Source organism: Syngnathus floridae, chromosome 4 (assembly GCF_059516105.1).
Source record: "Syngnathus floridae isolate MCC-2025c chromosome 4, RoL_Sflo_1.0, whole genome shotgun sequence".
Lineage (NCBI taxonomy): Eukaryota > Metazoa > Chordata > Actinopteri > Syngnathiformes > Syngnathidae > Syngnathus > Syngnathus floridae.
In genome coordinates, this window is record NC_142416.1 from 6,420,001 (window position 1) to 6,437,209 (window position 17,209).

General features: G+C 43.3%; 1 protein-coding gene across 1 annotated transcript in view; it reads right to left on the minus strand.

Annotated features, from left to right (window-relative positions):
* patl1 (PAT1 homolog 1, processing body mRNA decay factor) overlaps nt 1-13,961 on the minus strand; it is a 78,455-nt gene extending 64,494 nt beyond the window's left edge. Inside the window, exons 1-6 of the mRNA XM_088372467.1 lie at nt 13,801-13,961; nt 11,926-12,034; nt 10,339-10,563; nt 8,197-8,436; nt 7,971-8,044; nt 2,900-2,980 (exon numbers count right to left, since the gene is read on the minus strand). Of these exons, the coding sequence (XP_088228593.1) occupies nt 2,900-2,980; nt 7,971-8,044; nt 8,197-8,436; nt 10,339-10,563; nt 11,926-12,034; nt 13,801-13,815 (744 nt within the window). The 5' untranslated portion in view covers nt 13,816-13,961. The remainder of the gene's footprint in view (nt 1-2,899; nt 2,981-7,970; nt 8,045-8,196; nt 8,437-10,338; nt 10,564-11,925; nt 12,035-13,800) is intronic.
* Between the last annotated feature and the right edge of the window lie 3,248 nt (nt 13,962-17,209).

Sequence of the window (17,209 nt, forward strand, 5' to 3'; positions counted from 1 at the left end):
TTGGAAAAAAGTCGCAGCTTATAGTCCGGAAATTACGGTACATACATACATACATACATACATACATACATACATACATACCGTGCGGTGAGGTTCATGACTGGGGAGGCACTGATAGTAAATTTACTTTGCTATCCAAGCTCTACAGCAGACCTGGGCAAAGTACGGCCAAGCGGGCCACATCCGGCCCTTTGTGCGTCCCTGTCCGGCCCGCATGAGGCCAATTGTAAATTATATTTGATTACAACTTAATTAAAAAAAAAATCTGTGTCGTGCGTGCAATACAATTGTTTTGCTTTTATTTTGAAAGGCGTCACACTTCCGTGTAGCGTACGTGTATGTGAGCTGTGAGTGAAGGTGAACACTGCGAAGTAATACTGCCATCGAAATGAGTGCTGACCCTCAGAAAAGAAAGGTTGACAAAGAGTGCCGTGTTTTCAACAAGACATGGCGTGCCAAGTATTTCTTTACAGAAATGAAAGGTAAAGCCGTGTGCCTGATTTGTGGTACGCAGGTCGCTGTGTTAAAAAAATATAATTTGAGTCGTCAATACACGACCAAGCATGAGAAAAAATACATCTGTCTGCTAAACAGTGCGCAACAGAGGCTGATGCATTGCTAGCAAAACTGCAAGCCCAACAAGGACTTTTTCTCAAACTTCACACCCAGAGATGCAGCAGCTTTGTCATTTGAGGAAAAGTTAAAGAAGTTAAGAATAAATTGTACTGATTAATGATTGTTTTTTTTATTTGACCTATACACCACTATTTCACATAGCTTAATATAAATATAACAGAATAATTGTATTCTTCTAATTACCAGTACCAGCTATTTAAAATAAATAATTTTGTGCATTTTACAATGGAAGAAAATTGAGCAGGTTTAAGTTATCGTAGGTGTGGCCCTCTGACACAACTCAGGTTTTTCATGTGGCCCCTTGTAAAAATTAATTGCCCACCCCTGCTCTACAGTGACTATTGGCTCAGTGTCATTTCTTCAGTGTTGTCCCATGACAAGATATAATTAAAACATTGCAGAAATGAGGGGTGTACTCACTTTTGTGAGATACTGTATATTGGCAGTATTCAGGTTTCAAAAGGCCACGTAGATATTACCGTATTTGCCGGTGTACAGGTCGACTCGGTGTATAAGTCGACCCCCTAAAATTCGACGGAAATTTACGATTTTATGATATATCCTTTGTATAAGTCGAGCTCAATTGTTGCATTATATTAAACTTCAAAATTCAATATGCGAAATTTATTGACGAAATGTGTTCAAATTCCGGGAGGCCGTGCGCATGCGGCTGTTTATAAGCACCGCGGAGGAGATCGCGGCCGGCGAGCTCGCGCACGCCGCCCGGCACCAACGGGAGGCCGGAAATAGCTCCAAGCCGAGCGGATCGGCACTTTATAAGCACCGCGGAGGAGATCGCGGCGCCTCATTGGACTTCCAGCGGCCGGCGAGCTCGCGCACCCGCCCGGCACATCCGGGAGGCCGTGCGCACGAGCCAAGTGACCGAAAATAGCCCCCGCCGAGCGGATCGGCTGTTTATAAGCACCGCGGAGGTGGTCGCGGCGCCTCATTCGACTTCCAGCGGCCGGCGAGCTCGCGCACCCGCCCGGCACATCCGGGAGGCCGTGCGCACGAGCCAAGTGGCCGAAAATAGCCCCCGCCGAGCGGATCGGCTGTTTATAAGCACCGCGGAGGTGGTCGCGGCGCCTCATTCGACTTCCAGCGGCCGGCGAGCTCGCGCACCCGCCCGGCACATCCGGGAGGCCGTGCGCACGAGCCAAGTGGCCGAAAATAGCCCCCGCCGAGCGGATCGGCTGTTTATAAGCACCGCGGAGGTGGTCGCGGCACCTCATTCGACTTCCAGCGGCCGGCGAGCTCGCGCACCCGCCCGGCACATCCGGGAGGCCGTGCGCACGAGCCAAGTGGCCGAAAATAGCCCCCGCTGAGCGGATCGGCTGTTTATAAGCACCGCGGAGGTGGTCGCGGCGCCTCATTCGACTTCCAGCGGGCCGCGCACTCGCGCACGCCGCCCGGTTCAAATTTTCTAAGTGCAACGCACAATGAGATGCATGAGAAACGGCCTTGGTTACCATCACATTTGAAGCGATGAATACGAAGTTAAATTTTATGACTCGGTGTATAAGTCGAGGTCGATTTTTTTCGGTCGGTTTTGGATCGAAAAAGGTCGACCAATACACCGGCAAATACGGTAAATCGGGATATTCAAATGTGGGAGTAACTCGCGCATGTTAACAGGTTACACCGAATGTTTCCAAAACCAGAATTTTGATCTTCACCAAAATTTTGATTGCATGTAAATGAAGTCAATAACTACCCCAAATTGTCCCAATGTTTTAGTGTAAATAACAAAGTACATACGAAATAGAAAATCACATTAATTATCATTATGTTGCAAATCTGTAATTTGCAGTTAATGTGTTCTACTTTGCCAAAATCCTCCACAAGGGGTTGAATGGACCACTGGACGGGCTGGTTTTGGCTGCGGGCTGTACGTTTGACACCCCTCCTTTTGAAAGGAATTTTTTAAACGAACAATTAAAATTTACATTTTGTATCAGAGCGTTCAAGCTTTTTCCTACAAAGGTTCTCCCATAAGAATGTCTCCGATGTTCCAATGGCGACCCGTTAGTGTTTCTTAACCATACACCAAAAGTAAGGGCCTACATTCTTTTCTCTTTGCTGTTGATAAAGAAGTAAAATCTAAAATAATAATAAAAAAATAAAAAAAACAAGATTCCAACATTGCAACATGGCTTCAGATATTTTCAATTCCATCCGATACACAAAATTCTTAGTGGTCAAAAATCTGTCTTCTAAAATCTGTATAATAATAATCAAAAGAAGTGGAAAAAAAATTACTCACCTCCATGTGTGTAACTAATCCAGGGCTAACACTGACTGGTCCAAACCCCATACTGTTCTCCCAGATATTGCGTGAGTTCATCTTAGGGCGATGAGGGGGAAATGAATAAAAATTTTAACAAAAAAAAAACATGACCATCACCATATAGACAGCTTAAGCAAATAAACAAGCTGCTGCAAGGACATATTTGTATACTGTATATTAAAGACTCACATGGCTGACCTTGTAGTTATGTATTGTTTTCTGCTCTTGAGCTTTAAACCGTGTGTAGCAAGGTAAAACAAGTTTTAAATAAAGTTTAAAATGACAGAAGAGCAATGTATTGGTATATTCATAAATTGATGGCGGTGTTAGCAACATAATTTTGAAATAAGGATGTCTTGATTATTGGGGCCAATGATGTGATTTTGAGCTGATCTGGTATTGCTTGACAAGATGTTTCATTTATTTTCTGAATATTTAAAGGGTACTACAAAGCCACACAATAATCCAAATGTGTACATATATGTGTTACAAAATAGAACAGTAATAGCTTATTTTTAGACAACACACCGTTTCAGGTTGTTTTTTTCTAAGCAATGTACCGTATTGGCTCGAATATAAGACGGTATTTTTTTGCATTGAAATAAGACTGAAAAAATGGGGGTCGTCTTACATTCGGGGTCTACACATTATACCCATTCACAACGACAGATGGCGGCAGATATCTTTAAAGCGAATGCTGAACTTAACTCCCTAGGCCAAAGCGAACCCGTCACAAAGAAGAAAAATAAAAATAGCGGTAGCACGAAGAAGAAAAATAAAAAATAGCGGTAAGAAAGAAAAGAGAAGATAATAAGAGAAGAGATAACAGAAAATGTGAGGACATTGACATTGAGCACAGCGAGGCAGAGGATGTTTGTGAGGAGTAATGTTCTGACATGACAGATCTCAGCTACTCTCAAGTTTAAACCAGTTTGCATTATTTTATTGCAATGTTTTTCCTTATTCAGAATTGTTTCAAGACTACAGTTACAGTTAGACTTCACTTTGATGGTTAATGCAGTTATCGCAATTTTGTTGTTTTATCACAGTAGATTGGTTTATTTACATTTCAAAAACCAGAAGCCATTCATTGTGTGAAGGCGATGGCCTTCACACGTTATTCTACAACATTCTCTATTATTATTCTATTTTATTCTTTACACTTTTTTGTCCCGCTTCTTCTTCCACATAATTCATCCGATTCACTCCATTCCACTTTTGACGTATTCCAAATATTCACGAAATGAGCGCTTCCCTTTTTCTTGTTCCGAAAATTTTCAGTTTTCGCAAAATTCCGACAAATTTTTCCCCATTCATTCTTAATGGCACATTCGACATTTCAAACTTACGTCATTCCAATTTGAAATTCACATCATTCAGCACATTCGAATCACATTCGGAAAGATTCTCGACATTCCCAAAATTGCCAAATTCAAGAATTTCACGTTTTCACGTTTAAAATTGACAAAATTTCGACAAAATTTCACAAAATTTCGTTTTTCACCTCTACATTGTTTCTAATTTATTTCTAATTGTTTTTTTAGATTTCTACATTTCTACATTGTTCAACCGATTCAACCCATTCCATCTTTCAACTGTTCATCTTTTGCCTACCTATTCCACAACTTCTCACCTACCAAAAATTCCAAATTTTCAAATTTGGAATTCAACCAAATTCTCCAAAATTTCGTTTTTCTACGCTAACGTCTACGTTTTTCAACCGATTCAACCCATTCCAACTTTCAACTGTTCATCTTTTTTCTATCTACCGTATTTGCCGGTGTATAAGTCGACTCGGTGTATAAGTCGACCCCCTAAAATTCGACGGAAATTTACGATTTTATGATGTATCCTTTGTATAAGTCGAGCTCAATTGTTGCATTATATTAAACTTCAAAATTCAATCAGAAATATGCGAAATTTATTGACGAAATGTGTTCAAATTCCGGGAGGCCGTGCGCATGCGCAGTGGCCGGAAATAGCTCCAGCCGAGCGGATCGGCTGTTTATAAGCACTGCGGAGGAGATCGCGGAGCCTCATTCGACTTCCAGCGGCCGGCGAGCTCGTGCACGCCGCCCGGCACCACCGGGAGGCCGGAAATAGCTCGAAGCCGAGCGGATCGGCACTTTATAAGCACCGCGAAGGAGATCGCGGAGCCTCATTCGACTTCCAGCGGCCAGCGCACTCGCGCACGCCGCCTGGCACCACCGGGAGGCCGTGCGCACGCGCCAAGTGGCCGGAAATATCTCCCGCCGAGCGGATCGGCACTTTATAAGCACCGGGAGGAGATCGCGGAGCCTCATTCGACTTCCAGCGGGCCGCGCACTCGCGCGCGCCGCCCGGTTCAAATTTTCATAGTGCCAACGGCTCTTGCGCCATAAAGAGTCCGCCTCGGCTGGTTCCCCATGTCGGCCAGAACAAGTGAAAATTCGGCCTCTTCCCCTGGAAGTCTGGCCAAGTTTGGCGAATATTTTCTAAGTGCCAACGACTCAACCGCCGTAAAGTGTCCGCCTCGGCTGGTTCCCCATGTCAGCCACCACAAGTGAAAATTCGGCCTCTTCCCCTGGAAGTCTGGCCAAGTTTGGCAAATATTTTCAAAGTGCGAACGACTCAACCGCCGTAAAGTGTCCGCCTCGGCTGGTTCCCCGTGTCGGCCACCACAAGTGAAAATTCGGCCTCTTCCCCTGGAAGTCCGGCCAAGTTTGGCGAATATTTTCTAAGTGCCAACGACTCAACCGCAGTAAAGTGTCCGCCTCGGCTGGTTCCTCCGGTCGGCCAGAACAAGTGAAAATTCGGCCTCTTCCCCTGGAAGTCTGGCCAAGTTTGGCGAATATTTTCTAACGACAACGACATTCATTTAGACATGGCGATTGAATGTTTACGTACCGGTAGTTATTGTCGTTGCTTGACGCGCAATGACTCGCACATTCGCTCAATACCCAGTACTTCCCCCTAACGGTCATCGTCGCTGTCTGGCTTTCGATGTCCGTTATTGAGGTGAGAATATTTGAAATTGTTGCTGAGGATGCGTGTTAATGCGACGAACGCTTTATAATGATTCAGTTTCTCGCTGTTTGATGAGCCTGACGGACGCACACCCACGCACAATGAGAGGCATGAGAAACGGCCTTGGTTACCATCACATTTGAAGCGATGAATACGAAGTTAAATTTTATGACTCGGTGTATAAGTCGAGGTCGATTTTTTTCGGTCGATTTTGGATCGAAAAAAGGTCGACCAATACAATTTCTACATTTTTCAACCGATTCAACCCATTCCAACTTTCAACTGTTCATCTTTTGCCTACCTATTCCACAACTTCCCACTTACCAAAAATTCCAAACTTTCAAATTTGAAATTCAACCAAATTCTCCAACATTTTGTTTTTCTACATTGTTCAACCGATTCAACCCATTCCAACTTTCAACTGTTCATCTTTTGCCTACCTATTCCACAACTTCCCACTTACCAAAAATTCCAAATTTGAAATTCAACCAAATTCTCCAAAATTTCGTTTTTCTACTCTAAATTCTACATTTTTCAACCGATTCAACCCATTCAAACTTTCAACTGTTCATCATTTTCCTACGTATTCCACAACTTCCCACTTACCAAAAATTACAAATTTTCACCACAAATTCTCCAAAATTTTGTTTTACACTTCTATTTTCCACATTTCTCAAGTAATTCAACTCATTTCAACATCATTCGGCATCATTCCCCAAGAAGTGATTCAAAGTCTTCGCCTTCACAAGCAATTTCTCCAGAAATTGCATTTTCTAGTTTACAAATGTGATTGCACTTTAGTTTACATATTTAAATGTTCATATATTAAGATGTGATAGACAGTTTTGATGATTTGAATGAGGCAAAATAACATGCTTTGTCTCTCGAATATATTATTATAATCATTTGCTTCAGATGTACTATAATTCTTTTCTGTCTAAAAATTAAATTTAGTGTTCAAAAAGTCTTTTTTCAAACTTGAATCTGGAAAAAGAGGGGGTCGTCTTATAATCAGGGTCGTCTTATATTTGGGCCAATACGGTGGTTAGTGACAGTCACACACAAACGTCTCCAGATCTGATGCTGGCAACAACAGAGTGGTGTGTTTGCCTCGATAGGTTGTTTGGCGAGAGAGGCAAGCCGAAAGATACCCCTAAATAAGTCTGCCTTGTCTGATATAACGAAGCCTCTTGACTAAATGGTATAGTCAAAATTGAGAGTTGCACCTGTGTATAGGTTTTTCCCTCTCCCATCATCTTTTTAACCAAACTCTTTTAACTGTTCTTCTGAACAATGTCTTGATCGTCCCAAAGCATGTTCACCGGATGCTGGTTCCATCTTTTAATAGACACCTGAATCACAAAATCGTCAAATTGACTGAATGTCAGAGACTACTCTTCTTGTGAGCATCCGTTTTCAACTTTTCCTTCCTTATAGTGCAATTTCACAGCCTTACGAGAGTACATATTGTGAATGGTCTTATTGGATTTGTGAGAATCTACTAGTACCTTGTAACAATAAAAAACACTCAAAACCTGGATTAATCTTTGTAGTTACATAGCACTACTATTACTCTGAACACTACTGCATTTGTTGCCTTGACTACTATTCTTTCATCTGCTTCCATTTTTTTTCTTTTGACGGTTGGCAAACATTTGGTACATTAGTCATTTTCTTTAGCATGCTATGACGCTGGCCACCGGCAGTAATTCATGACTACTACTACTCCCCAATTTCGTCTTGTATCTTTTGACAATTGGCAAATGACAATTCTAGATGTAATCTTAATAAACATAATTTGCACCCGAATGTCACAGACCAGCCAAAGTTTGCAGAAAAGTGTGATGTATGTAGAGTTGAAGCTGAAGCAATCATTTTAAGTAATGTTCTGGAAGTATGTTACCCAAATAAAACATGTTTTCTTTGCTTAGTCACACACTCATGCATGCAGGTGACTCACTGTTCCATATTCGGCAAGTAAGTGGAGATCTTCACTGAGCCACAACAATTTGCCCAATAATGAGTACGATTGAAAACTAACCTGGCCAATGGAACCTGGTGCAGAACGAAGTAAATGTTGCTGCTGTTGGTAGGTGAGCATTGGTGGAGGATGGCCTGGAGTGGTGCAAGAAAATATTTCAGTCAAGCAGGTCATAGAATAAAACTACATTTTACAAGACTAACATCGTACCACGTTCCATACATTCAATTGTCGTGTGACAATGGTGTTGAGAACACACACTTGTATGATTGTTTTTACTTCTCACCTGAGGTGGAGGACCCAGGAGGCTGTTGATTCTGATGGGGCTGTTGGTGGGGCTGAGGTGAATGTGAAATGGGGGAAGGTTGGTGCAGAACCCCGGGCCTCAAGTCATGGCCCAACCTTTGGTTTTTGATAAAAACAGGCCTCTCTGCTGCTCCGACTCCAGCAATAGCAGGGTCAGCTTCCAGGACAAGTCTTGCCAATGACTCAGCCAAGTGACCTTCCCTTCTTCCATCTTCCACATCTGGTAGCAAATGGCAACAAAAATATGCAGGGTTTGGGTCCAGCCTATTCCTCACACACGGTGCTTCAAAAAATATTCATATCTCTTGAACTTCATCACATTTGTAACCTCACAATCACAAACCTAAATGTATTTTGTTGAGATTGCATGTGACAGACCAACTCAAAGAAGCAAATTGTGAAGTGAAGCAAAAATGACATGGTGTGTGCATTTGTATTCGGTCCCCTGTACTCTGAAAGCTCCAAACATACTCCAGTGCAGTTGATTTCCTCCGGAAGTCACTTATCAATTTTTATACAACTTTTCTGTTCGTCTTCACAGCTGCTAGGTTTAATATAGTTTCCGATTTTTAATTAGCTTTTATTTCATTTTGAGTTTTGTTTTTAAATGTAGTTTTAAGCGATCCAATGTAAAGCGATCCAACATTGGCACTTGACTGTATTAAAAATTATGTCAGTATCGCAATTCTCCGCTGGAAAGAAAAAAATCTGAAGAGATTTAACGGTATTTTGGAGCAGAGTGGCGTGGACTTACTGATGTCCACTTTTCTGTGCTGAATCTGCTTGATTTGACATAGCCTGACAACGTCACAGAAGGAAGCGATCACAATTTCCCCGTTGGAAATCATTGTACAGACTATCGCTTAAATGTCCCAAAACAGCTATGGATTGGCACCAAAATTGACAAACATTTCTACTTATGACTACTTCAACATTTTAAAAGGATTAGCCTCTCCATGGCTGATTTAAGAGAAATGAGTTGCCTCTCTGCAGCTGAAGTGCACCGTCACGCCTGTCTATTTCCTTTCACCAGTCACCAACATACGCAAATACAACGCGTTCTGAGAAATTGGTAAGGGTTCATTTGACTTATTTCAAATTCAATTTCAATTGAATATATAAAGACATATGAACAATTCAGTTTACATTAAGCCTCTCAAAATTGCATATAGACAGGCTTGACAAGGCACTTCAGCTGCAGAGAGGCTGCTCATTTCATCAACCAAGACATGGAGGGGAGGGTGCGTGGCCCAATGAATGGGTAAAATAAATGCTAACTTTTTTCATTTTCCTGATAAAAAAAGAATAGTGAAAAGTTAGTTAGTGAAAAATTAACTATCTTCACTTCTGTGTCCCTTTAAAGTAAAAAATGCATCAACAATAAGCAGGATGTCTGAGAACATTCCGTATTCGGTTATGTCTATACCCAGATTTCAAGCTGTAATTGATTGCAAAGGATTTCCAAGCAAGTATTGAAAAGTCCAAGTCTGATTTACTTTTGTTAGTTGGTCCCATTTTTTTTGATTCCTTAAAAGTGAGCCATATATATATATATATATATATATATATATATATATATATATATATATATATATATATATATATATATAAATTGCTCCAATTCCTACACTGTTCACCTGATTCAGATGTAACTACTCTAAAATTAAAGCTGAAAGGCTGCAGTTAAAGCACGCCTTAGTGTGCGACTATGTGATCCATGTTGCAGACACATTGGCAAGTGAATTTGAAGGAAAACTTGAAAAGAAATTTGAAAGAAAGCTAAATTCACAATGACTTTCAGAAATAGGCATCTTACGAAAGTTACAATTATTGGGTAATTTCAGACTTCACGGGTGAGCAAGCACTCCAGAGATGAAAAAGCAATTAAAAAAAATTAAATACCCATAATTTGTCTCCTTTATGGTCAACTATAATACAATCTATTTCAGGGTTCAACAAGTTACATTTGTTGATCAATGTCTTCAAACTTTACATTTAAAAATAAGATTAATAGATCAATTTGAGATTTTGTTTAAATTAACAGATTAAGGTGTGCGCTTATTTCTACAGAGGTTTTCTTTTTGACCATTTGAGTGCATATGTTTCCTTTGTTTTCACTAACCTGGTTGGTGTATACCAGAGGAAGAGGAGTGTTGGGGTAAAGAGAAGGGTGAGTGACAGGGAAAATTGCCTGCTGCAGATGTGACATGGGTGGACGATGAATCCTCCTCAGCTGCTCCTGAATTTGATTCATTTTTCACGCTCACTCCAATTCCAAGCCCCTCTCCGAGTTCATCTCGCTCATCAAGCTCAGCAAGGCGTTTATGTTCCTCTTGCCAATCATCATCTGGAAGAAGAAAGAAGTCAAATTCGTTGTTTGTTCACAGACACTCCTTTTGCAAAAAAAAAAAATTCTTATTTGTAAATATTACCATAATTTACAGAGGTTCTTATTTGTAAATATTATCATAATTTACAGACAACAAAGAACACTTGGTCAGTTAGTCCAGCTCACCCCAGGTGATCCCAAGGCATTCCCAGGCCATCTGAGAGACATAATTTCTCCAGCGTGTCCTGGTTCATCCCTGGGGTCTCCTGCACTAAACCTCACCAGGGAGGCACCCAGGAGGCATCCTAATTAGAGGCCAGCTCATCTGGCGCCTCTCAGTATGGAGCAGCAGCGGTGAGACTCTGAGTCCCTCCAAGATGACTTCGCTTCTCACCCTATCTCTAAGGGAAAGTCCGCACACCCTGCGGAAGAAACCGATTTCGCCGTTCTTTCAGTCACAACCCGTAGCTCATCAGCATAGGTGAGAGTAGCTCGATCGGTAAATCAAGTCCACTACAGACTGGTACAGCATCACACCAGACGCTGCAGCGATCCGCCTGCCGATCTCCTGCTCCAGCTTTGAGAAGCCAACAGCTCCGTACCATCTGATAAATGCCGAAATGTGATCCTGAGGTCGCCAAACAAAACCCCCTCAACACCTCGTATGCGCCTTGCTATTCTGTTCATAAAAGTTATGAACATAATCGGTGACAACGGGGAGCCTTGATGGAGTTCAGCCCTTACCAGAAACAAATCCAAACTTACTGCTGGAAATGCGGACCAAGTCCACGAAACACATGTAGACTGGTTGGGCGAACTCCCATGCCCCCTCGGGGATTCTACTGAAGGTGTAGAGCTGGTCCACTGTTCCACGGCCAGGACAAAAGCTCCTCCTGAATCTGAGATTCGACCTTCCGACAGACCCTCCTCTCCAGCACCCCTAAATAAACCGGGTAGGCTGAGGAGTGTGATTAGTCTGTAGTTGGAACAAAGCCCACCGTCTGCCAATCTAGAGCCATTGTCCCCAATGTACAAGTGATGATGTTTGCATGTGGCCAATTTTGGTAAAATATTTCATCATCAACGCCTCCAACGCAACTAAGCTGATATGAAGAGGGTGGAATTGGACAGTCGAACTGTGATGTGTTTGCCAATTTCACTGGTCGGATATGAAAAGACTGTGTGAATCGATCGATGGCATGAAGCCATTCATCCATCCGTTTTTTTACCCGCTTTTATTCACAAGGGTAGTTAGTCGGTAAAAAATTATGATCACATTTGAAGCTGCAAGGACCAAAGCATTGGAAAAAATGTAGTGGTAGATAATCCGGAAAGTATGGGACATTGTCAGCAACTGATGTACAACACAGCATAACTAACCTATAGCCCCAGCCCCAAAGGTGTCATCATTAAACTGGTCAATTTCATCTTCGTCTTCTTCTACTAGTCCGTCATCTTCTTCCTCCAACGTACAGTCTTCATCCAGGGACTGGAATATAAGATAAAATATGAAGAAATTGCAATTAGATTTTGAAAAGACGTTTGAAACTGAAAATTCCATGTAAAATGGTTGGATGTTATACTTTTAGAAAAATATCTCAATATGCATATTGTGCATCGCACAGACACCGGTGGACGAATGCATGGACACTGTAATTAATTCTGTTCAAGCAGAATTACCCACAGTTTCCTTTTTGAAAGAACAGCGAGAGGTGCCTTGTCCCTTTTTAGTTGGTAAAGATGCCAGGGACAATTTTATCATTGTTTAAATTTAGGTGCATCCCTGTGCCAGATTAGCATTGACTACAGGGTGCTCCAGTCCCACTCACACGAGGATGTATATGAAGCCTCCTACCTAAAAATAAAGAGACGACAACACAAATGCAATTGTTGAGTTTATAGCACAGGATATGAGGCCCGTTAATAGACAACGGCCGTTTTTTCCCTCCCCAATGAACAATCGGACGGTTGAAGATTTGGACGACTGAAAGTTGACCAAGACTTGGGGGTTGACTACAGGCCTAATCACTACACAGCAACACGATTTTGGCAGCAAGAGATTTAAACTGTACGCGTGTGTATCTGTGTAAGGAATTTTGACCAGAAGTGAAAAATAAGACAGATGAAGCTGAAAAGTATTTCTGGAAAATGAGAAGACAGATGAAGCTGAAAAGTATAACTTTAAGGTGTTACTCAACAGTGCATTTTTATTTTGTCTCCAAAACAAAACTGATTTGGTCTATTTTTTTTTAAATATTTCATGTGTTTTTTAAGCATTATATTTATTAGAACAACGACCATAATTGCAAATTTTTCTAATTGTCTGTAATTGCAATATATTTCAAATCATGTTAAGCTGTTAGTAACACAATGTTGTCACTGCATTGGACATACAGTGCCACGAAAAAGCATAATTATTCCAAGATGCACATATTTATTTATAACAGAAAAGCACAATAACAAAAATGTATGCTTTTCTTTTCAAGGCTCCACCCAGCTGAAGTAGCTTTTGTGTAGTTTAGCCACTTTCATCAATTTATTAGCTAGCTACAGTTCTCTGCTGGGTAGCATTAAGCTAACTTAAAGTTCAGGATGGAAATGTGGGATACTTATTTATTTCAACATGAAAGCAGCCATGTGTATTAATGTCAACACACAAATTGTCAATCATAACACTATATTGAGAGAACTATGGATTAGAAAATTGGATTTGACTGAGCTCGATCTCCGTGTGTAAAACGTAGCATCAAAAGTCACGTCCAGGGTGTGTGTCAAATGTTTCACCACTACGTCAATGCCTCCCGATTGATGAGCACGATGTACTAACATCAAAGACCGTGAGAATCAACGCATTCTGTTGGATTCTCTGTCACGAGTGAGTAACAAACAGGTCAACCCATTAGCAACAATCAAGCTAATCCTGACGTTAGCTTGCATCACGCACGACCTAGAATTTCATTCTTAAACGTAACCGACTACGTGCAGTTTCGGCAACCATTAGGGACAACAATGACACACAGAGGTGGGGTAACCGTATGATTTAGGGGTAAAGATGACGTGAGCCTCCGCGGTCTCCGGGCAAACAGTGCCGCGTCGCTCTTTCTCCTACAGCTCATTACGGCAGGCTATGGGCTGGTTCATAGGCCTCCAATGAGGAAGATTCTAAACGTAACTCACCTCCAAACTGGTGTTGCTTTTTGAAATGTCAACTGTTTTCCGAAACGCGGCATTTAAAATTCGAGGTAAAACACTCACCTGAAATCGAAACATTTATCCGTAGATTTTAGGCTAGGTAAGCGCATCAACAGTGAAACGGCGCGCGGCTGACGCTTTCGTTACGTTCACATGAACGTGCGTTTGGAAATGACGTGAACGCGCACACATTCGGACCCACGCGAATACCTCCGGTCCTCTTCGCTGTAATCTTGACTCAGTCGCTATATCGAGTCTACTGTGAATTAATTTGCTGTTGGGCCTTTAGTGGAGCAGTTTTAATGTAATATCCCTTCCAAAATAGTTAACTGTGTATTTTTATAAATGAAAGAAACTCATGTAAAGTTAAGAAAGGTTAACTTTGGGAATGCACATTTTGGTTCCTTGGGGGTACAACAATGCAGCTAAATAAGTAAATCAAAGTCAAAGTCAGCTTTATTGTCAATTTCTCCACATGCCAAAGACACACAAAGAAACCGAAATTTCGTTCCCCCCTATCCCACGGTGACAAGACATGGCTCACAACAGACAAACAGTAAACAAGTATAACAAAAGCGTGCTGAATAAATAATGAATAAATAACACAACAATAAATAAATAAATAATTAATTAAGAGGAGCGTAAAAACGCGTACAGCAGACATTCCCGAAATTAGCGCAACAGTGCCGCACGCTACGCAGAAGGGGGTAGCGAGTTCAGGGCCCTAACAGCCTGGAGAAAGAAGCTGTTGGCGAGTCTGGTGGTGCGGGAGCGCAGGCTCCTGTACCTCTTCCCAGAGGGCAGAAGGTCAAACAAGGAGTGAGCCGGGTGACTCACATCTCTGGCAATCGAGGTTGCCTTGCGGGCGAGGTGGGAGGTGTAAATGTCCTTCAGGGAGGGAAGCGAAGCACCAATAATCTTACCAGCCGTATTCACTATGCGCTGCAGGGCCTTCAAGTTCTGTTCAGTGCAGTTACCACCCCAGACAGCGATGCAACTGGTGAGGACGCTCTCAATGGTGCCACGGTAGAATGTAGACAGGACTGCCTGAGGAGCACATGCACGCCTGAGCTTCCGCAGGAAATACAGGCGGCGCTGAGCTTTCTTTGCCAGTGACGAGGTGTTCGCGGACCAGGAGAGGTCCTCACTGATGTGCACCCCCAGGAACTTGGTGCAGCTCACCCTCTCCACCACAGCACCGTCGATGATCAGCGGCAGGTGTGTCGTGTGACCCTTCCGGAAGTCCACAATGATTTCCTTGGTCTTACTGACGTTCAGCAGGAGGTTGTTGTCCCTGCACCACGTGGTCAGAAGGTCAACTTCCGACCTGTACCGAGTCTCGTCGCCCTTCGTGATGAGACCCACCAGAGTCGTGTCGTCAGCAAACTTCACTATGCGGTTGTCGCTGTAGGTCGCAGTGCAGTCATGCGTCAGCAGGGTGAAGAGCAATGGACTGAGCACGCAGCCCTGGGGGGCCCCCGTGCTCAGCGTGATGCTGGCGGAGATTTTGTCGCCAACACGCACCACCTGAGGCCTCTGACAGAGGAAGTCCAGTATCCAGTTGCAGAGGGTGGTACTGAGGCCCAGCTCGTCGAGTTTGGAGATGAGTCGCTGCGGCACAATGGTGTTGAAGGCAGAGCTGAAGTCCACAAACAGCAACCTCACATATGAGTCCTTTCTCTCCAGGTGGGTGAGGGCCGAGTGGAGGGCAGAGCAGACGGCATCCTCAGAGGACCGCTTGGCACGGTACGCAAACTGGAAAGGGTCAATGGTGGGGGGGAGAACGGACTTGATGTGCTCCAAGACCAGCCGCTCAAAGCACTTCATGATGATGGGCGTCAGTGCCACAGGGCGGTAGTCATTGAAGCAGGACGGTGCAGGTTTCTTCGGCACAGGAACGATGGTGGCAGCCTTGAAACACGAGGGGACGATGGCCTGCTGCAGGGAAACGTTAAAGATGTCTGTGAAGACACCCGACAGCTCCCCAGCGCAGTCCTTCAGCGCTCGACCCGGGATGTTGTCAGGGCCCGCCGCCTTACGGGTGTCAATAGCGGCAAGCGCCCTCCTCACACCGTCGGCAGAGAGGCGCAGGGGCTGCTCGTGTGGGGGGGGAGTGGTCTTCAGCGGGCAAGTGCTGTTCTGGGCGTCGAAGCGAGCAAAGAAGCGGTTCAGATCGTTCAGCAGGCGGACGTCGCCCTCACAGCTCCTCGGCGCGGGCTTGTAGTCTGTGATGGTCTGAATGCCCCGCCAAAGGCTACGTGCGTCCTTGCTGTCCTTGAAATGGGTGGAGACCTTGCACGAGAACGCCTTCTTCGCTTCTTTGATGCCTCGGGACAGGTCGGCCCTCGCTGTCCTCAAGCCAGCCTCATCCCCTGCTCTGAAAGCCTTGTCCCTGGCCCTCAACAGTCTGAGGACAGCCCCCGTCAGCCACGGCTTCCAGTTCGCGCGAGTGACGACGGATTTCGGGCAAGTCACATACATACATACATACATACATACATACATACATACATACATACATACATACATACATACATACATACATACATACATACATACATACATACATACATACATACATACATACATTGGATTTTGTCCACAATTTGGGAAGCTGGGTTAGGGTTAGGGTTAGGGGGCTGTTGTTTTCCTTCCCGTCTTTCGGCCTTGGCAATCACCTTTGGCCGGGTTCTTGGCTGTCTCCCTCTGGAACCTCTGCTGGTTTTATCTCCAAGTGACCTTCCTGTAAACATTTTCCTCTATTCTTGCACATACACAGTCGCACCTTGTCCATTCATCATCCTTCCACTTTTGTCATTTTGTACGAACTTATGTGAAGTTTACTCACCACTTACCATGCATTTGTTTGTTTGTTCTTTTGACACTCCATGTACTTGCTAACTTCGTCACATTCTTAGTTTAATCGTTCTTCCAACCATATCTTTTCATTGTTAGTCAACATATTTTCCTTCTGTCCAGAACATTCAATAGTAATCCAAGGCTGGCGTCTAGCATTAGGCAAAATATGACGTTACATCAAGCATTAATCAAAACATAAGATATGATCAAGTACTGAACATTCTTCATCAGGCATGCATTAAGTCAAAGTCAAAGTCTGCTTCATTGTCAATTTCTTCACATGCCAAGACACACAAAGAGATCGAAATTACGGTCTCACTATCCCACGGTGACTTTTTGACTTTTAAAGTTCTTTATTTTCTTTTTATTTTATTTTCTGTAATGCAATTGTCAGGACTCGTCCCCGATCATGTCATAGCTCTGTTCGTGTGTCTATGTGCTCGCCCCTCCCCTCCTGTGTGCCCATGATCAGTGTGATTATTCCCACCTGCCTCTCGTTACCTGTCGTGTATATAAGTCCTGTCTGCCCCTCACTCCCTGTCGGATCGCCGATGTCGTCCCGTTTGCTGTCCTTGTGGTTCCTGTCTGTTTCGAGTCTGTTTCTGTTTGCAAT